Source organism: Cheilinus undulatus, linkage group 17 (genome assembly GCF_018320785.1).
Source record: "Cheilinus undulatus linkage group 17, ASM1832078v1, whole genome shotgun sequence".
Classification (NCBI taxonomy): domain Eukaryota; kingdom Metazoa; phylum Chordata; class Actinopteri; order Labriformes; family Labridae; genus Cheilinus; species Cheilinus undulatus.
Genome location: NC_054881.1, coordinates 34,209,372 through 34,237,354, shown reverse-complemented (window position 1 = coordinate 34,237,354; position 27,983 = coordinate 34,209,372). Strand labels below are relative to the sequence as shown.

The 27,983-nt window shown below is 41.2% G+C and overlaps 1 protein-coding gene across 1 annotated transcript; it reads right to left on the bottom strand.

The window, feature by feature from the left end:
* Nucleotides 1–1,889: 1,889 nt before the first annotated feature.
* On the bottom strand, nt 1,890–27,983 carry zdhhc8a (zinc finger DHHC-type palmitoyltransferase 8a). Its single transcript, XM_041811193.1, has 10 exons — nt 27,694–27,983; nt 9,609–9,730; nt 9,356–9,513; nt 8,848–9,020; nt 8,641–8,743; nt 6,653–6,744; nt 6,445–6,565; nt 6,194–6,308; nt 3,708–3,820; nt 1,890–3,616 (listed from the first exon to the last, which is right to left on the bottom strand). Exons 1-10 carry the CDS (start codon nt 27,795–27,797, stop codon nt 2,333–2,335), a joined length of 2,385 nt encoding a protein of 794 aa, XP_041667127.1. The 5' UTR covers nt 27,798–27,983; the 3' UTR covers nt 1,890–2,332.

Below are 27,983 nucleotides of genomic sequence, written 5' to 3'. Positions count from 1 at the left end.
AGTGGAAAAAATTGCGCTGGCAAAATAGGAAATTAGTGGCATTTAATTGCAAAAGGCAGCTTAAATGGATGAAAAGTGGCAAAAAAAAAAAAAAAAAAACAGGAAAAAGCTGGATAGAAATGTCAAATATGGGCTGAAAGCAGTAAAAATGGAATTAGAGTAGCAAAACATTGCAAATAAGCGCAATGGAAATATGCAGACAAAAAACAGAGGTTGACAATTACGTTTGAAAATTAAAGCCTACTGTGTAAATGTGGGAAACAAACTGATTAATGTTACTTGCAATGGATCATTTCTGAGGTAAAATTTTCCTTTTTTAAGGTTTTCTGGGGGAATAATATTTCAAATTAGGACATAAAAGAGCCACAAATTCAATGCCCAGGCAAAGCAGCTCATTCAGAGAGAGCAACAATGCCCTTAGCAAAATTTCTTGGCGTTCCTCTGCAATAACCATTTTAAGAGTTGTCCTGCCAGGTCTCATCAAAAACTACCATCACTGCTGGTGGGAGTTTCTCACAAACTATAAACATAGTAGGAGCGAATCTACAACTCCTACTGTGTTCCTCTCATCAATCATGGTCAGTATGATTTGTTTTGTTTTGTACTTTGGCAAAAAGGACAAAGAAACATTTTAACGTCAGGATGAAAACAGATTTCTACAAAGTAGTGTCACTTCATCCCCATTAAAGTGACTGATCTAATTCAACAGATCACCTGAGTGCAGTGAATGCGTCTCAAGCAATTGTAGTACAAAGACACCTGTGTCTGGAAGGTCCAGTCACTGGTTTATCTGTATTCTTGGCTACCATTACACCATGAAGACAAAGGAACATTTCAAGCAACTCAGACAAAGGGTTATTGAAAAGTATAAGTCAGGGGATTGATACAAAAAACTCCAAGGCTCTGATCATCCCCCAGAGTTCAGTTAAATCCATCATCATCATCAAGAAATGGTGAGTGGTAAAAGGGAGACTAGTGAGAGAGGCCACCGAAACACCTATGACTTTTATGAAGGACCTACAAGCTTCAGAAGGTGAGACTGGAGAGACTTTGCATACAACAACTGTTTCCTGGGTTCTTCACTAGTCAGATCTTTATGGAAGCGTGGCAAAGAGAAAGTCACTGTTGAAGAGAACTCTGATTAAATCTCTACTAGGGTTTGCTGGCCATCGGACAAATGCTATGTTTTGCAAACACCAAACACTGCACATCAACACGAACACGCCATCCTCACTGTGAAGCACGGTGGTGGCAGCATCATGCTGTGGGGATGCTTCTGAGCAGGGAGGCTTGTAAAGGTTAGGGTAAAATGAATGCAGCAAAGCTACACAGAAACAGTTTAAAGACAACAAGGGGAATGTTCTGGAGTGGTTGAGTCAAAGTCCAGACATCAATCCAATGCAGAATTTGTAGCTGGACTTGAAAAGGGCCATTCACGCTTGATCCTCATGCAACCTGACAGAGCTTGATTCGTTTTGCAAAGAAAATTGATGTCAAATTCAGCGTCCCGATGTGCAAGCCCGATTGAGACCTATCCACACAGACTCAGTGTTGTGATTGCAGCTAAAAGTGCATCTACTAAATACTGACTTAAAGGGATGAGTATTTATTCAGTCAGTTATTTTACATTATATATTTTTGTTTAATTGACATTACTTTGTAGAAATATGTTTTAACTTTGACATTAAAGAAGTTTTTGTCAAAATAGCCAAATTATATTGACCATGATTGATTTATAAAACATCCAAGGGTGCCTACTTTATAAGCATTGTAGCTAATAATATGTGTAATGAGACATTTTAGACAAGGATTTAGACAAATACATGTGCTCAGATGTGAGTATTTTGCTGTGTGAGTCTTGTCAGGAGAAAAAAGGAGAAAAAGAAATGAAAATTACAAAATAAGTTTATTAGTATAAACAACTACAAAATTTTATTAAACTGGGTAATTTGCAGCAGGAGACAAATCAGATGGTGTGGTATTACATTGTTTCACAAAAGCCATATCAAAACACAAAGAAGCAGGTAGAAAGTCCATCTGTATTCCTCACATAGCCCTTCTGTTCTCACTGAGTCTGTAGTGCTCTGTTTGTAAGTGGAGGCACAACTATCCTGAGATTCTCCTTTTTTTAAGATTTGGACAAGACTTTTTGAAGAATATTTTCCGAGTGTATCCTTCACTGTGTTTGTTTTTTGTACACTCTCCCACACAGGAAAAGTCCCAAATGGCCTCTTATTTACAAAGTATTTCAGAGCTGTGAAAACTGAGACTAACACTGCATAGATGATTCATTCACACCACCAGAAACATGGAGTATGTTTTCTTTTTTTTTTTATTTCTGGGCTCCCAGGGTGACTGAGTCCTTCCCTTCAGAGGAGTGTGTGAGCGAGGAGCGCTTCGCAGTGGCATAGGAGGTGTACGAGGGGGTGGAAGAGGTTGAGGTGGAGGGCAGACGGGGCAGAGTGGCCGTAGAGGAAGGGAGGGGTTGAGTCTGTCTGTCAGGAGGGCCGTAAGCAGGAGAGGAAGACCTGCCTTTGGTCTGCAGGCTGCTGCTGCTGCTGCTCTGCAGGGGTGAACTTGACGTTTTAGGACCTCGAGTTAGAGATGATGTGGAGGAGCTGGAGAGTGGCGACGTCCTCATGCCATAACCAAGGATGCCTGTGCTCATGAGGAACTCTCTGGAGCCATACGCTGGAGGAGTCGGCCCACGGGAGCCTGTTGGTCTGTGGATGTTGTCTGGAGGTAGACTCCTCCTGCTGGGGATGTCATAGATTCCACAATCAGGGCCGTACAGGGCTTGTGATCTTGCTTGGAGGCGCAGCATCCTGTCCCTCTCCTCCATCTCCCGCCTCTCATGAATGGACGCCATCAAGGTCTTGGAGAAGTTGTCATAGCGGGCAGTGGCAGACTTCTGAGGCGTCAAACCCTGCGGGCCGAGATCCCTGAGGCTGTCTCGGAGGCTTTGAGGCGCCAAACTTGGAGGAGGGACATCTCGGGATGTCACACTCTGAGTTGCAAAGTCTCTCTGCATCAGGCCTGGGAAAGATGGGGAGGGGTCTCTTTGAATGAAACCTTGGAAGGACGGTGAAGGGTCTCTGGAGGTGAGGCCCTGCAGTGAAGGGGAAGTGTCTCGAGGCTGGGGAGACTGTCTGGTGACGCCCATAAACACAGGGCTGTAGGCATGAGGAGGGGGGCGTTGCACCATGCTCCCATCTGCACCCAGAGACATGAAGTGGGGGTGGTAGCCGACGGGAGGAGCCCCTCTTTGAGGCAGGAACTGAGGGTCTGCAGGATTCATGAGGTTATCGTAAGAGAGGCTGCTGTTGCTGTGATTGGCCAGCAGGCCAGGAGAAGTGATGACACCCGGCACGGGATTGGAGCCTATACTGTCGCTGTGCATGGCATGAAGCTGGGGTTTGTTCCCATGGCGATTGCTGTGTTTGAGGGTGAGTGAGCGAGAGTTAAGGGTCAGAGAGTTGAGCTGCAGAGAGGCAGAGATGCTGTTGGTCTGGATGGGCTGGCCAGCCTGCTGGCTGCCTCTCAGAGGGCTTTCTTTAGACTCAGAACGGAGGTCAGGACTCTTGTTGTTCCCCTGCAGCTCAGATGTCTTCAGCAACTAAACATCACAAAAAAGAGCAGCACTGCATGTTAGGCAAGGATCAAAACACTTCTACAATAAAACAAGGAAACATGAGACTATGAAGTACCTGCTCTGGGGGAATAGGAGATGATCCTCTGGATATTGCCTCCAGAACGGGCCGTAACTGTGGCACAGTGGGGATGGACACAGGAATGATGGATTTGGTCGTGTGTCCCATCTCTGGGAAGGAAAGAATTTCATATATGAAGCAGAAATTCACAGAAATGCTCAAATGTTTTTTTTTTTTCTTTAAAGGCAAATTCCCTTAAATATCAAAACACTGTCAACAAAAGGAGCATGCTTCATAAGCTATTAGGAAATTTACATTAATCATGTTTCTTTGATTGTAGAAAAGTCATATCATGATTATGATCAAAAGTTAATATTTAAAAAGTAAGTTTAAAGCAAACTGATTTTCAAATCAGTTAGTTCAGTCAAGCCACAGAATCAGTCACCGCCATACAATCGAGATCAGCTGATCTTCCACAAGCCCTCATCAGCTTTCAGCCAGCTGATTCATTCTAAGCATGCAATTGGCTGATTAAACTCATGCTTCCATACTTAAACCGCTCCGGCCTGGCTATGCATTGCTGCTCCTTCTGCAAGCTACTTTTTGCAACCTCCTCCACCCCAGCTCCTCCTTTATGCTATATCTGACTTTATCAGTTTCATTCTGTTGTCACTGATGCCTGCTCTGCTCTGGGTTTATTGCTGCTTCTCTCCCTGCCTCAGACTTTCTTTTAGACACAGGAAAGACAGAATTGTGTGCTCTTCCTGTTTGATAAATTAGTGTCAAACTCATATTAAGTCTCTTCTTATAGATATCATGTTATTACTGGTATTCCCTGTAACCAACAGGTTTTGTATAGATATAAAATTATTTGCAAACAAAGGGTCAAACATGCACCTTTATGTTTATTTTTTCATCACAGAGAAGAAAAAATGCAATAGTAAATAAAAAAAATGAGATTTCACATCACTTTTTATGATTCAGGGAAACAATATTGTGCCACAGTGAAGCATCACAGGAGGCCAAACTGACTGAAATCATCTGTACTCATAACAGTTTCCCTACTGACTCCCAAGTTACAGTGCATTTGGAAAGTATTCAGACCTCCTTCACTTTTTTCTATTTTGTTATGTTGCACCCTGATGCTACAGTGGGGAAAAAAAAACAAAAAAACAAAAAACAACATTTTTATTCTCATTTAGAAGCTCTGCTTGGAGCTTTCAAAAAACTACACATGAAAGCCAGGTGTGCTTTCGTTTGTTCTGCACTGAAGAGAGGCTTCCATCTAGCCACTCTGCCACAAAGCCCTGATCAGTGGAGGACTGCAGGGATGGTTGTCCTTCTGGAACTGTGTCCCATCTCCACACAGGATCTCTGGAGCTTGGTCAGATGGACCATCAGGTTCTTGGTCACCAACTGGAATTTTCAGTGCAGCAGAATTGTTTTTGTAGCCTCACCATGATCTGTGTCTTGCAATAATCCTGTCTCTAAACTCTGCAGGCACTTCCTTTGACCTCATGGCTTGGTTTTTGCTCTGATATACATTATCAGCTGTGAGGCCTTCTATTGAAAAGCCTTTCCAAATCATGTCCAATCAATTTAATTTACTACAGGTGTGCTCTAGTCAGGGTGTAGAAACATTTCAGCAAAGATGAGAGAAATGGGAGGAATCTGAGCTAAATTTCAAGTGCATTTGCAAAATGTAATTTTTCAGTTTTTAGATATTTTTAATACATTTGAAAAAAATTCTGAAATTCTGTTTCCACTTTGTCATGATGTTGTACTTAGTCTAGATTAATGAGAATAAAAATAATTTTCTTTACTGGAGCACCAGGCTGTAACATGACATCACTTCACAGTGAAGGGGGTCTGAATGCACTGTATCCTTCCACTCATTACCTGAACTGCTGTGACCAGAAAAGAGCCTCAAACGTCACACAACCACCATGAACAGGACACTACACATTATTGACATTATTGACACATTATACTGGCTAACAGAACAACCAGTGTTGTTATATGAAGACGACTGAATAAATACGCTGAGATCTCAAGGAAACAACATGATAAAATCCATTATCATGGACAATTTAAGTAAACTAAAATATATTTAAAAATATATTTTTCATTTCTTTTCAACTTTGAGATACACTGTATATTAAATTTTCATAAATATTGCACTTCTTGCCTTTTGAATCATCTTTTTTTGTCTATTTTTTCTATCCTCACTTTTACTTGCATGTTTTTTGTCTGAGGGTTTTTGGAGGGGAGCCTGAGAGCTCAGAAAATCATTACCAATGCTCCACTTTCATGGTTCTGCATATTTAAAAGCGAGAACTTGAACTTGAAAATGCTGGTGTGTGATTATGGAATCAGGAGGGTGTATGTGGGATGGACTCAAAATAAACTTCAGCTCATGATAATAAAAGAAAAATGCTGCCAAGTGCAACAGTGCTGAGTCTCTGATAACTTTCTGTGGCTGTCAAAACATGGCTTCAGTTCCCTGCTGGTTGTTACAGTGTATCTGTGTCATGGTAGGCTACCATCAGTGACTGTTGAGTGGCTCTTCAGCAGGCCGTGCTCTGGTTTTGGCGGCAGCGGTGGCGGCGTTTTCGTCTGTTTGACGTCTGACAGCTCGACAGCTCCCGCTGACGTTCGCTGGCAGAAGATGGGGGGGGAAGACAGACAGGAAACATGAGAGACCTAATCCCCTGACAGCTGAGGTTAAAATCCTCAGATGATGCCTGAGAAAACAGCGTGTTTTGAATTTGGCATGTGATTTGTTTTTGCATACTTTAGTTTGACTCTGTATGCCGTTGTCACGGACTTTGGCTGACATCTGCCTGTCGATCTCTGGTCTTAGGAACGGAGGCTGGATATGGATCACGGATTTCTTACAGGGCCTCGCTGTGTACCTGGTGTCACGTGAAACAGGGTGTCATTCAGTGAGCTTTTTTCATAAGAATACAGTTTGTGGACTACGATGAGGAGAAGGCTCTTACTTTGGAGAGATGGGGCTGCAGACCAGATACTCCAGATTGTTGCAACAGCCTCGAGTGAAAGGATTTACCCCTCCTTGAAACTTCCCGGTTACCTTAAGAAAAACAGAAAGACAAGAGTATAAATATTTTATGAAACAGGTTAAAGACACAGCAGGTTGGCACATACAACTGTCTACCTGTCAGAGCTACAGTACTCACAATGTTTGGTGCAAACTCATGATTTTACATTCAAACTTGTTTATCTTCAGTTATTTTGTACATTATTATTCAAGATATTTGAGAATGTATTTATGCTTTGTTTTCTTTGGACAGCATTGGTTGTTTTACACCGGGGGATGTATATAGATCAGCAGGTAGACAAGAGGCAGAAGGTAGACACATATTTTTTTTACCAAGAAACCATCACTGCAGCCCTCCACCGATCTAGGCTTTATGGCAGAGTAACTAGATTAAAGCCTCTTTGCCCACTTTAAGTTTGCAAAAAAGCGCCTGAAAAACTCTCAGACTGTGAGAAACACGATTCTGTGGTCTGATGAAACCAAGACTGAACTTTCTAGCCTCAATTCTAAACATTATGTCTTGAGGAAACCAGGGGACCTGCCCAATACCATCCCAACAGTGAAGCATGGTGGTGGCAGCATCATGCTGTGGGGGTGCTTTTCAGCAGCAGGGACTGGGAGATTGGTCAGGGTTGAGGGAAAGCTGAATGGGGAAAATTACAGAGATATCCTCAGTGATAACCTATTCACAGCACTCAGGAGCTCAGGTTAACCTTCCAACACGACAATGATTCTAAAATCAGCCAGAGCTCCGACTTGAACCTGACAGAAAATCTCTGGAGAGACCAGAAAATGGCTGTCCATTGATGGTTCCTATCCAACCTGACTGAGCTTGAGAGGATTTGCAAAGAGTAATGGCAGAAAATTCCCCAATCCAGGTGCAGAGCTTGTTGCTTCAAATTCAAAAAGACTTGAGGCTGTAATCGCTGCCAAAGGTGCTTCAACTTTGTACTGAGGAAAGGACCTGAATACTTACCCTAACCCTTTTAAGTAAATTTGTAAAATTTCTAATATCCTGTTCTCACTATGTGTAGATTGAAGGGAAAGGAATTTAAATGATTGTAGCATCAGGGTGAAATTTGTTTGTAAAAAGTGAAGGGGGTCTGAATACTTTCTGATTGCACTGAATATGCTTAGGAATACTGTACACTTCACTCAGCCGCGGTTGGTTTAATTTTGAGTTTAGCTGAATACAAACTGACAGCAGTAATTGTCCCTCCACCACCATTAAAGGCTGCATACAGGCAGAGCCTTCTTCCCAAACTCTGGGCTCATTTTGTCCATATTTCTGCATATTTCATTGAAGCTCACAGGTACAGACCAGATTTTGTAATACCACCAGTAATCACAGGGGGCAGTGTTGAGCAGCATAGCCATAAAAGGGCAAAAGTTTGGAAAATGGTAGAACTTTTAAGATAATATTACCAAATATTGTGTGAGAAACTACAAATGCATATATGATGGTAGCTTGCAAGACGACTATGAAAGAGTAAAAGGCAACTCTGAATCAGTAGGCATAGTTGGTCCTCTGACTGGAAGGTTGAGGGTTCGATCCCAGGCTCATGTAGTTGCACGTTGATGTGTGTTTTGGCAAGGTACTTAACCCCAAATTGTTCTCAGCAGGGTATGAGTGTGTATTGCTGCATATGAATGGCATTAGTTTACATTGATGGGACTTTACTCAGCAGCCCAGACCATACCACAACACACACAACACGCTGAGTTTAAGAGATCTTTGAAGTCTCTTAAACTATGTGAAGGGATGATTTACAGGTCTTAACTATCTTTTTTTAATCCATCCATTTTCCACATCGTTTTCCCATTGGGGGTCACGGGGGCTGGAGTCTATCCCAACTGTCATTGGGCGATAGGCGGGGTACACCTCTGTTTTTAACAGTCGACATTAAATAATTGGAAAATCAAACCTACCTGTTCATTGGTGGTGCGTCCCCTGGAAACCAGGTACAGGTGAAAACCAGCCAGACCCAGGACTGGGATAAGAAAAAGGCCTGATATACTGATCACAACCAAACTGGGCAGACTGTTAAGGAAGGCTAGGTTAAATTAGTCTCATTTCAACAATGGATTTTATAGGTGAAAATAAAAATGCACAGGTAGACAACCTCATAAGGATACGTGACAGTGCAGTGCAGCTTCCACAGGTCGTCCATGTGGTTCAGGACGTATATGAGACCAAAGCTGAACACACAGATCATGTGGATGGTCAAAGACAGCAGAAACAGGAAGAAGTAGCGGTAGTTTCGCCTCCCGATGCAGTTATTCACCCAGGGACAGTGATGGTCAAAATCCTGACAGGGGAGAAAAAACAAAACAGTCATGCAGAAACGTCCACTGTGTTTTCTTAACACACTTTAATACAGGCCCACTGAGAGATTTCTGAATTGCATTTCTACTGAGACGACAAGAGATCTAAGTAAAGGATTAACCTGATTAATGAGATTCTCTCTCTCTGCCACACTCACTCATCATTTGCACAGCAGAAATCTCTTTTTCTGACTTGTGCTGGAATTTGATCAGTTCATCCTTACCTCAGTTTCCCCCTAAAACATTTGATTTCTCCCTGACATGTCCAGTCTTTTTTATTCCTGAAAGCTCTCTTCTGTAGAGCTGTCCATGCACTCACCTCCACACAGTGATCACAAACGCTGCAGTGAGAGCAGCGCGGGGGTCTGTAGAAATGACACGATGCACACCACTTCATCCGCACTTGGACGCCCTTCACGTCCACGTTCTTGTACAGCGGAGCACGAAACTCATCATCCTTGTCCTCATCCTCGTTTGCTGGGAAACAAAAGGCGATGATTGCAAAAATAACACTTCCTCGGGTCAAACAACAACAAAAGAGATCTGCCCTCCTCTTTAGTTCGATTACTCACCCATTGGGAGCACACCGGCATCCATAAAGGTTGCCATGGTGAAGTTGGCCAGCACAAAAAGGAAGAGGACGGCACAACATGGTGGCACAGCTGGGCAGATGGTCACAGCCAGCCACGGGCATCTGAATATACAAACGAGAGAGCAGGGAGGTTCATTCAAAGCAGAAATCATGGAGCAGTTGCAAGGTTTCAGAGCGTTTTTAAATCTTGCAAGTATCCATCCCTTAGGGGTTGAGGTTAACACGAATCAGGGCCACAACAAAGATTTTAAGGGATAATCTTCATCCCATTTATTCTGAGGGGAGCAGCAGATCCCAAAAGTAATTGTTTACAGTGAAAAGATAAGCATGTATTAATGCGTGTTCACCAGGGCCTGCAACAAGGGATTAAATGATGGGGTACCCTGCAGGAGAGAAAAGACACTGGCTGTGTCTGTTTCACACAATAAAGTAGGGCGAGACTGACAGGGGTGTAAAGATTACCCTTGATATACATTCATTCTGTTCATTTGAGCAGAATAATTTAATCAGTGAAAAAGCAAAACAAACAAACTTTTATGATTTTCTTTAGTTTGACATCAAATATTTTTTAATCCAGTAAACTTTTCAAAAATCCAAATATGTATATAATGGGGAAATTTTATTGGAAATAAAAAAAATATTCCCATTTAACAACCTTAGACACGGGTAAAAAAAAAAAAAAAAAGTACATTACTATTGTACTCAATTAAAAGTACAGTTACTCTGGTTAAAATTAACTTTAGTAACATTATTGGTCCATAAATCTACTCAAGTAAAGTAAAAAGTATTTAATTTCACTTTACTTAATGTATTAAGTAGCTACTGAGGATTTGTACAGTAAAATGTGATCTTTTCTTATTGGCAAGAACAACAAGAAAACAGATCTCCAACCAGGATTTTCAGGTAAAGTCACACTTCTATATTAAACTAAAATACACAGCAAAATTGACAGTGTAATTAAACTCATAAAGAGTTAAATAAAACACTTCATTGGTCATTTCTATTGGTCCACATGCCATATAGTTAAACTACATTTTCTAACTTGTTTTACAATATGACAAACCTCATATCAAGGCAATTCATACTGATAAAGAATAGGCACTATGTCCTTTTGGAACAACTAGAGTCACAAAAGAGAGCTCTAACTCGGTGGATGACTTCACTCATGGTGTAAATGTGTCTCACTTTAAAAACCTCAACAATGCACAAGAAAATAAGCAAAAGAACCCCAGCAGGGATCACTGTACAACAGGAAACATCCAAACACATCTAAACACCCTGCTAAATAGTGATGGGCTGTTCGTGAACGGGCCGGTTCAAAGACCTGGCTCTTTTACATGAGAAGAGCCGGATCCTGTTTGAGAGCCATTTTATATCATTATTACATTTCTTAAAAATTATTTTTATGTAATAATAATAATAATAATATCTTGAATTTATATAGCGCCTTTCAAGAAACCCAAGGACGCTTTACAGGAACACATAGACATGGACAAACTATGTGAGGGGTAGGATGAGTGTAAGGGGTGGTTTAGTGAAGACTGTAGGCTGTGGTGAACAGGTGGTGCTTGAGACGTTTTTTGAAAATGTCCAGAGATGGAGCGCTACGAATGTCTGCAGGAAGAGTGTTCCAGAGGGTGGGAGCTGCAGCACTGAAGGCTCTGTCTCCATAGGTTCGGAGTTTGGTTTTGGGCATGGAAAGTAGGCCGGTGTCTGAAGATCGAAGGTTGCGGGATGGTGTGTATGGATGGAGGAGATCAGAAAGGTACTGGGGAGCCAGAGCATGGAGAGATTTGTATGTGAGGAGGAGGACTTTGTAGTTGATACGGGACTTGATAGGGAGCCAGTGGAGGTGGATGAGGGTTGGAGTGATGTGTTGCCAGGGTCTAGTGCGGGTGAGAACTCTAGCTGCAGAGTTTTGGACGTACTGAAGCCTGTCCAGGGTTTTGCTGGGAACTCCAGACAGGACTCCATTACAGTAGCCCAGGAGGGAGGTTATGAAAGCATGAATGAGTGTTTCAGCCACAGAATCAGGGAGTGATGGTCGGAGTCTGGAGATGTTCTTGAGATGATAGAAGGCAGATTTGGTGACAGACTTTATAAATGTCGTTTGTGTGATATTTGATTGAGTAGCAGGAATTATCTTTTCTACATACACTTCCACAGGCACACCTCGCATTAGGGACACAAGCTTGATGGTGCAACATTAATTTTATCAAGTGTTTCATACAGCCCAGCCAGTGAGCAGATTTTAAAAAATAGTGGCATGATATTTTCATCAATTCGAAAAACTGAGCACAATTGAACTAAAATACCAGCACATATCAATCATGTGTCATGTGATTGCTAAATCTGGCCGAACAATGAGTATGACTGGTACCTGAATGAAGAGCCGTTTCGGAGCCGAAAGAGCCGGCTCTTCTTGCTGGGCCAAACCAAATGATCCGGATCACTTAAAAGAGCCGAAATTCCCATCACTACTGCTCAAGGGCATGATGAGGAACTCATCCCCCCAAATTTGTTATGGCAGTAAGCGGAGCTTAGATCAATTTACTCTTCACACAGTTGAACTAACACTCTCTATGTGCAGTCAACAAAGGTGGAGAAAGTACAAGAGTATCGTACTCAGGTAAAAGTACAGTTTACTCTGGTTAAAACTTACTGAACTAGAAGTAAAAAGTGTACTAAAAAACTGTACTCCCAAAAAACTACTCAATTACAGTAACTTGGCAAAATGTAACTAGTAACGTCCCACCCCTGCTTAGAAGTCTGACTGTACATCAAAATGGACAGCACTTCACCATCTCATCCCACTCTACTGAAGTGAATTAAGTTTCCACTTAGGAGAACTTGGGAGGTTAGACATGGAAAAAGGGGAGCTGACTCACTGAACTGCAGTACTGATCCTGCAACCTGTCTGCCAGCCGCAGCACATATTAAATGTATACACATTAACAAAGGATCCCTCAGACTCACCCCAACATACATTACAGATTTACGAACACCCTATGAGGCCCCGCTGTCTACGTTCTTTAGATAGTAGCCTCTTTGTAGTTTCCACAGCTCACCTTATCACTAAAGGTGCTTTCTGTAAGTTTTGAAACTCGCCCCCTGAGGAGGAGGTTAGCTAATTCAGTGCCTTCTTTAAATCACTTCTTTAAACCTACTCAAACAAAAAAGGCTTTCTATGATAAGTTAATGTTTTTACCTCACCTGTGTATTACCCACATTGGTTGATTGTTTTAGACCTTGTTAAATAAATGTAATATAAACATGAAGCTATTTTTTTGTGATCATTGTTGTGTGATCAACTGCTAGAGGGTTCAAGTCAGCTTCAGCTCAAGCCACATCAAAAAACGTAGTAATGGCAGTTTTTTTTTGTTGGCCATGAATCAGGAAGTAGTCTTTTAAGAATCTTAAAACACTAGTAGAGTCATGAATCTTAGCAGAGTGGACTGAAATTTGTCAGGCAGCAATCTGGGGGAATTATAAATATTGTACAGAAACTATTTATGATAACTTGTCCACTCAAAATTTGGTTTTAGTCTCAAGAAGTTTGTACCCTGTACATTTAAGACATAGTAACTTGCTTTGATAGTGAGCGCCAGCAAAGCCTGTGAGTTTTGGTCTGTAAAATTACTCATATTTGAATCAGATGAGCCCCTTCTGAGGGCTCAATTCAAGAAGAAATGTTTGGATTTTGCAGAATTTTCCAAAACTGCTATCAACCCTCTCATTTTCTCATTCATAAATTTTGTACAAAGATTCATGGCACTACCAGTGTTTTAAGACTCTGCAAAAACAACTTCCTGTTTAATAGTGAACAAAAAAAATCACCATAGCTATGTTTACACACATAGCACATAGCTTTAGCTGACTTGAACCCACTGGCAGTGAACCACAACTTTAATTTTTGATGATCACATTTATGGACAGTTAATGTTATACCTTCTATATTTGCAGTATGCAACTGCTATTGCATTTTTGGGAAATGTATTTTGTGGGATTATTACATTAAAAGCTGCAGCTGTGTATTACGTTTGAGGGCAGTTTTTACTTTTGAAGGCGTAACAAGGCTTCATACAACTTAATGCATTTTGTGGAGTAGTGCTAAACCATGCTGTTTCTTTGAGATGCTATCAGTGCTATCAATTCACTGTATTCTATATCAAGTCAAAGAGCAGCAGGTGGATGGGTTACAGTTTACTAGGAGCATTGGACTGGGACTGTGGACTTGAAATTATTCAAAAATATTAATATTTTTTTAATCAAGTAATTCTGGTGTCAACCTATAGAGGGATCCAACTACAGCAGCTTAACTGGTTAATCGTCCGCATCCCTAGCATGCGTTGTATGAGTGAGTTGCAGTAGTATGTCTAACTGGGTTTCAAGCACAGCCCATCTTAATACACAGTCTACAAATTTAACTTAACATCTAACATTTTCCATAATAAATTGCCAGAGATTTTAGAGCTTATATATTATTAAAAAGCAAAACCTCTCCATCATAAACCTTTAAATTGCAAAAACCGACCAGAGTCCATGGGGACTGGTGAGGCCTCAGGGTTTATGATTTGAGGATTTAAAATGCTGGAAGGATTTGCTGCCTTCCTCTCTTTTATAACATCATGAACTTGATGTTTTGGGTTCAGGACAAACAGTCAGACAAAACAGAGCATTTTAATGACATCATGCTGAAACCTCATAAACTGTGATGGGTATTTTTTATTAGACAAGACAGCTAAGTGATTGGGATGAGAGAGAAATAAAAGGAAATATCAATAATAAAGCGAATGCATATGTTGTTTTGCAAAAACAGCTTGAGTTTTTGAAGACTTTCGTTGCAGAGATCATGAGAAACATTAATAATTGGAATTATAGCTTCATTTAGAGTAGTGGTTTCTTTCTAGTGGGTCAGCACCAAAACTGGGTCACAGAGGTGTTTTCAGTGGGTTGTTAATGTGGCAAAAATAGAAAATGTACAGAAGCCTGAAATGGACATACACCCAAATATTTAATTTTAGTCAATTTTGCAGTGATATTCTTAAGCAGGCTTGCACATCTGGACACTGTAATTTTACTCCAGTCTTCTTTGCAAAACTGCTCAAGCTCTGTCAGGTTGCACAGGAATGGGGCATGAACAGCCCCTTTTTAAGTCCAGCCACAAATTCTCTATCGGATTGAGATCAGGGCTTTGACTCAGACACTCCAGAACATTCCCATAGTTGTCTTTAAAACATTCCTGTGTAGCTGTCACTGTATGCTCAGGCTCATTGTCTTGCTGGAAAATAAATCTTCTCTCAAGCTGTAGTTCTCTTGCAGACCGTATAAGATTGTCCTCTGGGATTTCCTATGTTTGGCCACACTCATTTTCTCTACCATTACAGGCCTTTCAGGGCTGCTGAGAAGCATCCCCACAGCATGATGCTGCCACCACCGTGCTTCACAGTGGGGATGATGTAGCATCTTGTCTGATGGCCGAACAGCATCATTTTGGTCTCATCAGACCAAAGAACTTTCTTGAGCTGGACCATGGAGTCTCCCACATACCAATTGGCAAACTCTAGTCAACACTGTTGAGTGTTCTTCAACAATAGCTTTCTCTTTGCCATGCTCCTATACAGCTTTGACCTGTGAGGAACCTGTGCATCAGTTATTGTATGCAGAGTCTCTCCCATCTCAGCTGAAGCATCTTTAGAGTAATAATGGGTGTCTTGGGGGCCTCTCTCACTAGTCTCCTTCTTGCACGGTCACTCAGTTTGTGAGGACGGCCTGATCTAGGCAGTTTTACACATGTGCTATATTCCTTCCATTTCTTGATGATGGATTTAACTGAACTCTGGGGGATGTTCAGTGCCTTTGAAGTTTTCTTTTGTCTTCATGTAGTGGTAGCTAGGAATGCTGATTAACCAGTGACTGGACCTTCCAGACACAGGTGTCTTTATACTACAATCACTCTAGACACATTCACTGCTCTCAGGTGATCCTCATTTCTAATTGTGAGGCTACTGGCACCAATTGGTTGCACCTATTTAAAAGGAGTGAATATTTATGCATATTGTTTCCATCAAAGAACAAGCTGCAACATTTTCATGACAGATTTAAAGTTGACTGAATGACCAAAAATGCATAAATATCTGTGGAATGACCAAATTGAAGTCTCAATCATATATATTGAAAAAAAAAACGCTCCTCTCTGCAAAATGTTATTGCATCCAGATTATTTTTTTGCATTACAGTATGGAGCAGAGTACTCAGTCAGGATTTGAACCTGTCTCTTTCTGTTTATGTGTGCCACCAAAATCTTAGAGAGCCGTCCTCAGACTCAGCGGGTGCATGTGTGTGTGCTGGATGGTCCTGAATGGGAGTATGATTATATCTCGGCTGTGTGAGATTAGAGGGAGGGGCGGTGTAATCAGGTTACAGTGATAGATGGATAGGAAAAGATTCACTGGATTATATTTACAGTGTTTGATTGAACATCACATGTTTAACCTACATAGCCTGTAAAAGTGCATGGGAATTTTATCTACGAAAGTTACAGTTTTTGGTTTGGTATTCATGTAAGAAAAGAGAGATATTAATCAAACTTTCAGGCATGATTAGCAGAATCAGTGCAACTAATATACGCAGGAAAAACGTGCAATACTTCTATAAATTTCTAGATAATTCTTTGCATATGGGTGTATTAATGCACATAATTTTAAAGTGAAAATGCTGCTTTTCATCCCAGCAGTAGCGTCAATCCCCCCTCGGCTGGTTTTAGGCAGTGGGGGAGGGGTTCTTTTTTTCCCCCCAAGAGGAACGCCTGCTGATGCCATGCCAGCTGCAAACCCAGTAATCCCTGGATTATGAACTCTGGATTACCGACCATTCCTGCCAGTCCGGTGCATTGTGTATTTCCCACATTGGATACAAACAGAGCATGCATGCCGTCCATGCACGTCAGGTATCAAGCAGCACGCTACTGTACACCCTGAGATAAATCCAATTGGTGCCTCGCTTACAGCACATGATGAATAAAAACTGCAAATTAGTAAAGAAGTGATTTGAATAAATTTAGCATAATTAAATTACAGGAACCTTAAGAAGCAGTGAATATGTGACAAAAAGATTAAGGAGTATAATATGATCTCCCCTCCCCCATAAGGCTGCTATTCAGGATTTATATCCAAGTTCTTCCAGCTAAATATGGACATGTTTGACATGTGCTTAAACCGTCACAGCTGATCACTTACATTAAGCTGTGTAACTCGAGCTGGTTAGTTACAAAACTGCTTCTTAAGGGAAGCCCATTTTAAAAAGAGAGGGCTTGATTTTTGATGATGTGGTTGACTTTAACCAAGGATTTCAAATTAAAGCTCCTTTTCTTCTTTCTTGTTTTATTCTCTCACATACCCCATCAGGTTGCAGCAGATCACTCTCCACCATCGAGTCTGGTTTAAGGACGCCTTCCTTGCCAAGTGCTCACTCATGCTGGATTATGTTAGGTCTTTCTGAGTACCCATTAAAGGCTGCAAACTCGACCTGCGTTTTTGCAAAGTGTTATAAAATAACCTGCTCTGATTGAGTGCTATATAAATAAAAATGATGGATTCGCTGATTGAAATACAGCCTGCTCCACATCTGCAAATGAAGTACTAAACCCTCTAAGAGCTCATTTGACTGATTTCTTGTAAAACAGATTACAAAGTGGACGCCTCTGTATGGCCGGCCAGCCTCCATCATCATCGTCCTGAGGCCATCTGGACTGCAGGGAGGGACAGTTCATTACACCGCAGCGTGGCAAAGACAAGCCCTACCTAATGAAAGAGCCCGGACAGAGCTGTATTAAATCACATAGAACAGTAAGCTGCTCTGCAATCTGCACACTGCCCTCATCCCCACAGTGGGTCAGTGGCACACCAGACTCTCGCAAAAACAGTTGGTTATGAGCAGTGAGTTCACTACTGCTGACAGCCAGGGCCCCTTCAGTGAAATATTTGTCACAGTTAGATGAATGACATCACCGGCATGTAATCTGTCAGATTTGTGGATGGCACCATCAGCGCAGGAAACTGCTGGGAGTGAATACATTCCCAGAGACTGGACGATAAATCTACGCATAGCATGTGGTCACAGTGTGCTGGTTTCACGTGATCTGTGACTGCTCTCATCCACATTTCATCATTTCCCTCTCACTGTGCAATACTGATGAAGGTAATTTAGGATCTCTGCTGTGTGATTCGACCTTTTAAATGTGACTGATTTTGACTGCTGGCTAATTTGACCATAATGCATTCACATTTAAAAATATAAGCTTCTAATGACAGAATTAACAGGACTGTGTGGTGTACTATACAATATACAGTTCCTATAAAAGGTATTCACCACCTTGGATGTTTCTGCATGCGTTGAAGTGGTTCCAGTCATACCAAACAGATAGGACCTTCTCTGTTCATCTTGGGGATTTTTCCTCATCTGAGAGAGCCAATCTTACAAGTGGTATCCCAAAAGGCTCTGTGCTGGGCCTTATCCTATTTTTGTTGTTGCTTCTAGTTTAAAAAAAATATAATGTCTCCTTCCACTGTTTTGCTTTAACTTGAAATTTGTCAAAATAGCAGTTTAATACATTCATTTTTCTTTGTAGCAGAGATTTTTCTGCACATTACACAATAAATAAAGTGTCAATTTTTAAAAAAAGCCGCCTCCTTTATAGCCTAAAGCTAGTTCCACCATCATATTCAGATTCATGCTACTGTGGATTAATTGCTTCTAAAATAATTTCATTGTTTTTGATACACATTGTCATAAATGTATCTATCCATATGGGGGTTTCTAGCCATGCACTCCCTGGAAAGTCAAAGCAGCTGCTTGATGAACTCAGGGAGCATCTTTGGAGCAGAGCCTCCTCCACCAAGTAAAACTGTAGATCCATTTTGCAATAAAATAGTTAAATGTATGATTAACGTGTTCCTGACTGAATGTAGGTTATCATATAGAATGATTTATTGCTTGAATTCATTGAAAAATGCATAATTTGAGGAACCCAATAAGAATTGCATATCAACTTGCAATATTGGGGGGAAAAATTCACAGTTAGATCATTTTTGCAAATCATTCAGCTCTAATCTACATGCCTCTTACATTAAAAATAGGAGGAGCCTACAGCCTCTATTTGACCGTCTCAACATGACAGAGGTCATTTAGCGAGCACTATGGGCCCCCTTGCTTGTAGTGTGTGTTCCTAAGTTAAGAGTCTTGGTGTTTATTTCTATGAAGCTTTTAAATTTGATAAGCAGATCTCTTCTGTTGTGCTTCTTTCAACAAGCAAAAAAATTGGCAGTCTTATCTCCCTTTCAAAGATCTAGAGAGGCTGATACATGCTTTTATTTCTTCAAGACTCGACTATTGTAACTCTTTATATGTGGGTTTGGACTATTCCTCAGTCCAGTGCTTGCAGCTGGTCCTAAATGCGGCTGCTCACCTCCTAACAGGCCCAAAGCAGAGGGACCACATTACCCAAGTGTTGAATTTAAGATTTTACCGTTAGCTTAAAAAGCTCTTCATGGTTTGGCACCATCATTTATATGTGAATTATTTCATATTCACAATTCAGCCAGAGCTTTGAGGTCTGCCAACCAGCTGCTCATGGATGTACCCAAAACAAGGCTAAAAACAAGGGGAGGTCGAGCTTTTACAGTAGCTGCCCCGAAACTGTGGAACAGTTTAACCTTTTGTGTAAGATCTGCTCAAACTCCACTAAAAACTCAAAAGTTCTATTTTGATTAATTTTGCTATTCAATAGTGATTTATTCTTGTTTCATGTTTTATTTTTTAGGTTAATTGGTGACTCTAAAATTGGCTGTAGGTGTGAGCGTGCCTGATTGTCTGTCTCTATATGTCAGCCCTGTGATTGATTGGCGACCAGTCCAGGGTGTACCCCACCTCTTGCCCAGTGACAGCTGGGATAGGCTCCAGCCCCCCGCAACCCCAAACAGGACATGCGGTATAGAAAAAAGATGGATGGAATCATGGTCAATACAATTTGACTTTTTTAAACAAAGAAATACAAACAAAGAAACAGTCTTTAGTTCTCTTGCAAACTGCAGAGTGTCCTCCAGGATTTTCCCTTTATTTTGCTGCATTCATTTTAACATCTGCTTTTACAAGCCTTACAGGGCCAGCTGCTGAGAAGCATCCCCACAGCATGATGCTGCCACCACCATGCTTCAACTTCCTTCCAGCTTATGACATTATAGAAAGAGTAACATTCCCTCTAAAAATGAACATGTTAAAATTGAAATATTCACCTTAAAGTTGCAATAGCTTTTTACAGGCTTAGCAATGATGTGTGGGCTGGAAATGCTTAAACTATGAGGTCACATTATGTGGACATGATAGGCCTTTAATATGGCGGAAAAGCATACTAACTGTTAGCGTGGTATGAAATAAGTGGTGCGGTTTTTGACGCAGCCTTAGGCCCCATCCACACGGAGATGAAAACGATATATTGCCATTTCATTTTGAAAAAGTTTTCCATAAAGATGGGTTTGTTTCAGGAAATATCCGCATAAGCACAGAACCACTGGATTTTAGAACATACGGTGTGTGCGTTTCACGGTGGTGGTAAAGGAGCATCAGATTTTGTTGTAAAAACCATAACAAGCTCAGTAGCTTCTGCAGCATGAACACAACCCTGTAATCCGCCATAATTGTTTTGGCCTGACCCGCGCAGGCATCTTAAGAGAGCTACGCTATGTGTGACGTAATCGTTTCAAGAAAGATGTGGTTGGCCATCCACATGGAGACGAAATGGTAGTCGTTTACGGATTTGTGCACTCTGGGACCCATTTTCAAAAAGTATCGTTTACAGTCAACCAAAATGCCGTTTCCATGTGGATGAAACGCCGATACGACAAAAAACTTTTGCATATACTGCTGAATTCGTCTCCCTGTGGACGGGGTCTTAGTTAATTCACTGACTAAAGGTCAGATCAGACTACACAGTGTTTTTGCCTTTTTGGGATGGCACCATGTTAGACTGTGCAACAAAATCTAGAAATCTTGACCAACAGACTGGCAGCACTACAACCAACTACTGAACCCAACCAACTAGTGCATGCTGTTGCACGAGTTCAGAGGTTGTCAGGGATGATGGTTGAAGAGTGTGAATCATAGCTGCAATAGAAGTGCTCTGTGGGATGGACTTGCTTTCCTTTAGACAGAATTTGAGGTACGAATGTCAAGAAAAGTAGCCACGTTAGCCTAGCTATGCTAGCTTCTCTTTTAAAATAAGATCCCCAGAGGAACAAAACTAGTTTGGTGTGGGGACTTTTATGTCACACTGGTAAATGAGGATACAAAGCTAGGGAGCAAATGCTTTCCTACTGATAGGCATCAGGATAGACAGAGAACATGTAAGGTCAGGGTATCAAACTACATGGAGGATACAAGAAAACTCTGCTAGCCAGTCTTGTGGTCGTGGAGAGTCTTGAACGCATTATTATGTCACACTACAAATGGACTTGAGCTTGTATAACAGTCCCATTCATACCTTGTCACACCATTCAGTCCTCATTTACACACTGATGACAGAGGTTGCTATGGAGAACTGGCCATCAGCATTAGCTAATCCCATTCAAACACATCCATACTCATTTACACGCCACCGACCAAGCAGTGGCAAACTAAGCAGTGGTTAAGTGTCCTGTCCAAGCACACATCAACATGTGACTGCAGGAGCTGGGGACTGAACCCACAACCTTCCTGCAGGATGACCGACTCTACCAACTGAGCCACAGTATGCTTGACTGATTCCCTATACATGCTTTATTGTTGCTTTGATAATGGTGGAAATAGAGCACCAGTGTGGCTCAGTGAATAGAGCAGGCGCATGTTGGTGCATGTCTTCCTCCAGTCTCTCTCCCCATATTTCCTCCCTCCTCAGCTGTCCTCTCAAATAAAAAATGCAAAATGAATCCTTGGGTGCAGATGGCCTAGTGGTAAGGTTGCATCCCATGTACACAGATGGCCTGTGTTCAAGTCCAGCCTGTGGCTCCTTTCCTGCATGCTTCTCCCCTTCTTTCCACTTTCCCCTCTGAATAAAGGCCCAAAAAAGACCCAAAATAAATCTACTACAAGTGTGTAGTTACTATACAGTGTTAAAACATGCACATTTTAAAGGATTGAGCCCATTGCTATTGCCATTTGTGGCCATGATGGATAATTTCATTAAAACATTTCACAGGCAATATTTGCATTTCATAAGACAGAAGAGTAGTGTAGGGTAACACACAAAATATTAGTATGCATGCAATAAAGATATGCACAAGTTAATAGCAGGATACAGCTGTATTGTAATTAATAATTGCAAAACAGGGATATTGAAGTTAACTGAAACACGTAGGTGATTAACTGAAGAATATAAAATGCCGTCAAGACCCACCAATATCTCCTTAACGACCAATTGTGTCCCAAATTTCTTATATGTTGCAATCATAAACAAATGCTTTTAATTGAAAATGGGGCAGTTTGGTTTGGATTGGACCAAAAGACATAATGGAAAAGGGGGATGGAGAATTACCCTTCAAAATAAGAGCCCTTCATAGATTTTTCCCACATTTATTTTCCAGGCACACATCTTCAACCCTCTACAAATTGCTCTGTGACCCACTTTTGGGTCTCAACCCACCAGGTGAGAACCACTTCTCTAAAAGGTGTTGTGCAAGATTTAGGGTCACTCACATCTCATCTCTTATAATGAAAATATAAGTCATAACTGCCAACGTATAATGCACCATTTTTCTCTCATCAAAATATTGATATTTCCGCCAGGAATTTACCAAGTTTATCACACCTACCAGGACAATAATATAGTGCCGTATTAATATTTTTCCCACTCTTATTTTATGGCAGTTTTATCCATCTAAGGTGTTTGCACTTGCACTGTTCAGCCTAAGTGAGCTGATATCCTTTCACATAATGAAGCCGTTCTAAATTCAGAACGTGTTACATGAAATAAAAATTTACTCAGTTGATATAAAGGTTCTATCTGACTCTGTGCAAAGTAAAGGATAACTTTACAAAGGCTGTCCTTCTTGGTCTTTCTGATGCTGGTGGCCTTTATTGGGCGTAGGCGACCTGCCTGAGTTTAACAATGCACAAAAACCTAGAGCACCAACCCAAACCAAAGTTCACGGTCAGAGGAACAAAAGCAGGAAACCGGCGACTGATGAATTTTATCAGGCAGAGGAAGCAAAGAGCCTCCACCATTAAAAGGTTGGCTCTTCTAAACCTGCAGTGGAAACAGAAATGCTTCTACTTGTAATGTACACACGCTCATTATAAATGCATGCATATTACCAGATGAAAGGACTTTAAATATAACACGGCTGCAGGGTTTAGAATTAAAGAAGGGATAAAAGCTTTCATCGATATAAAAAGGGAATAAACTGAAGCACAAACGCCCTGACTGTTCCCATGATTCACAGCTTCCAGGGCAAAGGGCAGGGTGATGCTATGGCAGATGACAAGAGACGTCCTTTTAAATCAGTGTTAGCCAGGCAGGGCTGAAGCACCTGTCTATCTCCTCTTTTGGAGGAAGTGAGTCAGTCCAGCTGCAGCTGCTGACTTGGCAGAAACGCAGGATATTAGACCGGTTACAGCTTCTATCAGAAAAGTGTGAGTCTAACTGGCAGCCGACAGGACACTGACTTTCTTCCAGTTTTCTCATGCACAAAAAAAATGTGTTAACTTCCGGCTGAGTGCTGGTATTAATAGTTTTTAAGTCCACTTTACACATTTCCGATTTGACAGGCAAATTTGGATGCTGAAGACACTTGCTACTGCGGTTTTTGACTTACGTAAGGGTGCCAAGACTCACTACGGGATCATTTTAAGCTATGACGTCAGAAAATGATGAGCTCTCATGTACTGAGTTGTGTAATTTGCAATGGTTTTAGGTTATAAGGTCATTTCAGCTCAATCCCAACCCTCGTCCCATTAGAGGCAGATTCCTCACTGGCTCTTTATATCACTTGCAGTGTCCTGGTTTTGCTGGTTTTGCAACACAGTCCCAATTAAGAAGTCTCTTTTCAATCTATCATGCCAGAAGGCCATTGATTTTTCTTTTTATCTCCTACTGAGTGCAGATTCAGTTCATCACGGTTTTCTGGACCTTTTCTGGCATGAGAACCTTTCTCCTCTTTTAAAATGTGCAGAGACTTTCACAGACACGTGTGCAAGCAGAATTAGAAAATAAGAGTGTGATGTGTTGCATTTCAAGCACAGAGAGAGTTCAGAATCAATAGATAGAAAAAATATATAAAAAATATATAATTTAGTATATCAATACTCTTTATTTTTCCAAAGTCTTCAGCAGATATACACCTTCATATTAATTTTCTACTAGTTTTCCAGCAATAATAGGTAATTTACCAGTGTTTCACCGTCTCTGAATAAAAATATGCAAGGTAAAATAAGTGACTGCATAAATATTCGCCCCATTTAAGTCAGTATTTAGTATATGCACCATATCATGGTGGCCTCTCTTACTAGTCTCCTTCTTGCATGATCACTCAGTTTGTGAGGATGGTCTGATCTAGGCAGATTTACACGTGCCATATTGCTTCCATATTTTAGTGATGGATTTAGCTGAACTCTGGGGGATGTTCAATGCCTTGGAAATGTTTTTCTATCCATCCTCTGACTTTTCAATAAGCTTTTCTCTGAGTTGCTTGGAGTGTTCTTTTGTCTTCATGGTGTAACGGTAGCCAGGAATACTGGTGAGTGACATTACTTTATAGAAATATGTTTTCACTTGACATGAAAAGGGGGGTTTTGCTCAAAAAAGCCTAACTTTATTTACTATGGTTGAAAAAATCAATAAAAGGACAAAACATCCAAAGGGGTGTGACTGTAGGCCTGGATGTAACTAAACATAAAGAACAGGCATAGAAAACCAAAGACTGTGTGAAACATGGACAAAGTCTTAATGTTGCCCATGAGTATCTGAAGCAGTACTATTAAGCGTGACGATGCCGTTCTCCATATTTGAAAAGCAATCCCAAATTAACTGTCAGTCTATCGAGAAACAGGCAAAGAGGTGGAGCTTAATCCCAAACACCCACTGATGGTTTTACTACATCTGGCAGCCTGCTCCCTAACCACATGGATCCATTTCAGAAATGGAGCGCAGCACAGCTTAGATCAGCTGGATTCACAAGTTCACAAGATACCATGGGAGTAGAAGAGAAGAACATACGGTATCAACATGTTTCTTTACCTTTCTGTGGTTGATCTGGTGTGGATTTATGTTGGCTCTTTGTAAATGATAAAGAGTACGTTCTGGACCTTCTCTTTATGAAAAGTGTCTTCACCCAAACCCATTGCTTTGCTGTTTATTTGGTTCCTGTTCTGACTGAGTGTTGATACATTGATTTTAAACATTATCTGCAGTCTGGGCATGTTGTTTTACATTCAAATTGACCAGATGCTCTATAGATCATAAAAAGCTGAGTTATAATTTTTTAAATCATCCTGTTCAGTTTAATATAGTTAATTTACCACCCATTTAGATGAAGAGCAATTATTTCTGCTGTATGCATGAGTATACTAAAATGGGACCTAATGTAGGTTTAGGATTTAGTATCAGACCCAAGTAGACACTAGCAGAATTACCAGTCTTTGCAATTCTGTGGTAGCTTCATGTCCTATTATGAATATAACTTTGAGAGGGGTCTAGCTGCACTGTTCATCTCTGATGGCCTCTCTCGCAGACCGAGACGTCTTCTCTGTCAGAACTGAAACACATGCTAAAACCTTCAAAATAAAATCCTATTAAACTTCCATTTTGGGTTAGTGTAAGGTCTGAGGTAAGGGTTAGAATAGCACAAGTTAAAAGTTAGTGAGCTGAGTAAACAGTGTGCAAACAGGAAAAAGCCCATCCATGAAAATATTTTAACCCAGCAAACATAGCTTACATTGCTCTGTTAGCTGAGAAAGCTACATAGATAACTTAGCTACGTAAACAACTCAGATACGTAGCTTGTGTAGATAACAGAACTAGGTAGCTTACATAGCTAACATAGCTAAAGCTAAGCTCACAAAGCAGCTAAGGAGATTTGTAGCTACATTAGCTTTAGCTACATTTGCTAAGCTCACATTGCTAAAGCCAACTTTGCTACATTAGCTTAAGTAGTAATGTTAATTATGTGCCTAGCGCTTTGTTAGCTCAAAAGCTAACAAAGCTAAAGCGAGCTACCATTATTGTAACTACCTCTAAAATGGGTCGATACATCATTAATCCCAGGTGAGACCTCTGACTTTTTCTGTTTTATTTATGAAATGTGTCTTAGTCTGGAATGTTTGCAATGTGGCTATTTCATGAATGTGAATGCCAGACTTTGTTTATGAATAAAGTTGAATTAAAACCAAAATGTTGTACTGGCAAATTATGGCACTTCTGACAGAGATGTTTCTCATGGACGGTCTGCAAGAGGGGCTGTCAGATATGTACGGCAGCCAGACTGTCTTGTTATTTTGGGGTTTTTATACCTTCGTTAGAGTGATAGGACAGTGGAAAGAGTCAAGAATCGGGGAGAAAGAGCGGGAAATAAGATATGGGAACGGAGCTACAGGTTGGATTTGAACCATAGATTGTAGAAAATTTCAGACAAAGCCTGAGCGATGTTAAGCATTTGGCTTCTGAAAGAAGCTTTGGAGTCCAATCTGCTGAAAACAATTAACTACACTGTAATGGCTTGCAGTTAAAGTAGCCATACATAACCAAGGCTACCGGTGCTACCACTGGCTTCATTTTTAAAAAAACAAACATTGCTGCTTATTAAAACAAAAAAGAAGAAAGAAAATATCATGAAATAACTTTACGTCTAATAGAGATTTGCAACCTCAAACTCAGGCCAAACTACCTAAACTATAAGCTGTGTTTATTTCAAAGTATGAGAAACAGTGTGAAAGTACAGTAAATACCACATGTGTGATAGTAAAGTCAAAGACCCCAGACTCCATTCTCCCAGATGGGGGATCACATGGCATACGCGACAGGATCCTAATCCCATACTCCCAATCTGGTGTCAGATTCCAGTGGAAACGTAGCCCGGCTGTAGAATACAGGAAAAAGTAGGCCAGATGTAGCTCCAGAGGTCAGCGGTCAGTAGAGTAGCACAGAGCTGATGAGGTGGGAGAGACCCTCACTGTGTCAGTACTGGATATCAGAGGGGGATTCAAAATCAAAGTACTTTAATATCAGAACACTAGTCTGCTTGTTTTTCCTTCTTTGCTCTTCCTGAGTTACATAAGGCTTTGAAATCTATAGGATAAATCTGACTAACCTATAGTTCTCAGCTAAATTGGATTCAAGGGTATTATGGGATATTGTATTCATTTTTTTCTCTGCAGAGCCAGCAGCGTTGGCTTGAGCTGAGTCTTTTCAACCTCCCACTAGCTCTGCCTTACCTCACAAATAGGTCAAAACCAGGAGGCTAAAATTAACTATTCCAACACCAAACGTTGCATCCAAACTTACATTTCAATCAGTCCTATCTTGACTGGAACCGGTTCTAAAGCTTCCACAGCGGGTGTGTTTGATTTCCAGGATTAAGTTATGGCACATATAGCCCATAGAGACGTACAGTTGCACTGATGATGGTTGTGGGTGGCTTATCCCCCTAAAAACTGTGCTTACTGAGAGTCCTCAGGGTGCACCGGGCAGGCACCCAGAGTAGCCCACACTGTGAGCCAACCAGGTCAGATGTTGGCCGCCCCTGGTGGGACTGCCAGCAGAGTGAAGTCAGCATGGAAGAGAAAGAAATGCTGCTCTTTTTGAGCATTAGTTATATAAATATTACCCTAGGCTGCTTCTAAAAGTAGAAAATGAGAGCTAAAGTGGCTGCAATGCATTCTGCTGAATAATACTGATGAAAGGTGCATTTATTGAATGTCTAAACTGAATTCCATGTGCAGGAAAAGAGGAATATTTAAGCGTATGCCTGATGCATGTGGTATACTAGCAAAAATGAGAGCAAATGTGCACGTTAGCAGCGCATGTCACCAACTTTACTCACGTAAAGACGAAGAAGAGGGAGGTAGAGCCGACCAGGAGGCAGGCGGCCGTGCACACCGGGATGAAGGCGCTGGGTTTTAGCGAGTCAGCGCCGCTGGCGGGCATCCTGTCCTCTCCGCACACATCAGAGACTCATCATAACAACGGGAGCGACAGGGAACGCACCACCGTGCAACTAGTACCTCTAGTATTTCCGGAAGAAACACAGTCTTCGGCCCGAGAGTGCTGGAAAAGTCATAATCTTAAAGGGGAGAGAGAAAAAAAAAGAAGCTGAAGCCTGCAGCGGCTCTG

Excerpts from the sequence above, each read along its gene's own strand:
- zdhhc8a (XM_041811193.1), bottom strand. The coding sequence starts at position 27,797 with ATGCCCGCCAGCGGCGCTGACTCGCTAAAACCCAGCGCCTTCATCCCG. Across the intron at positions 9,731-27,693 it reads TCCCTCTTCTTCGTCTTTAC|ATGCCCGTGGCTGGCTGTGA; the intron begins GTGAGTAAAGTT and ends TTGTATATTCAG. Across the intron at positions 9,514-9,608 it reads TGCCGGTGTGCTCCCAATGG|CAAACGAGGATGAGGACAAG; the intron begins GTGAGTAATCGA and ends TTTGTTTCCCAG.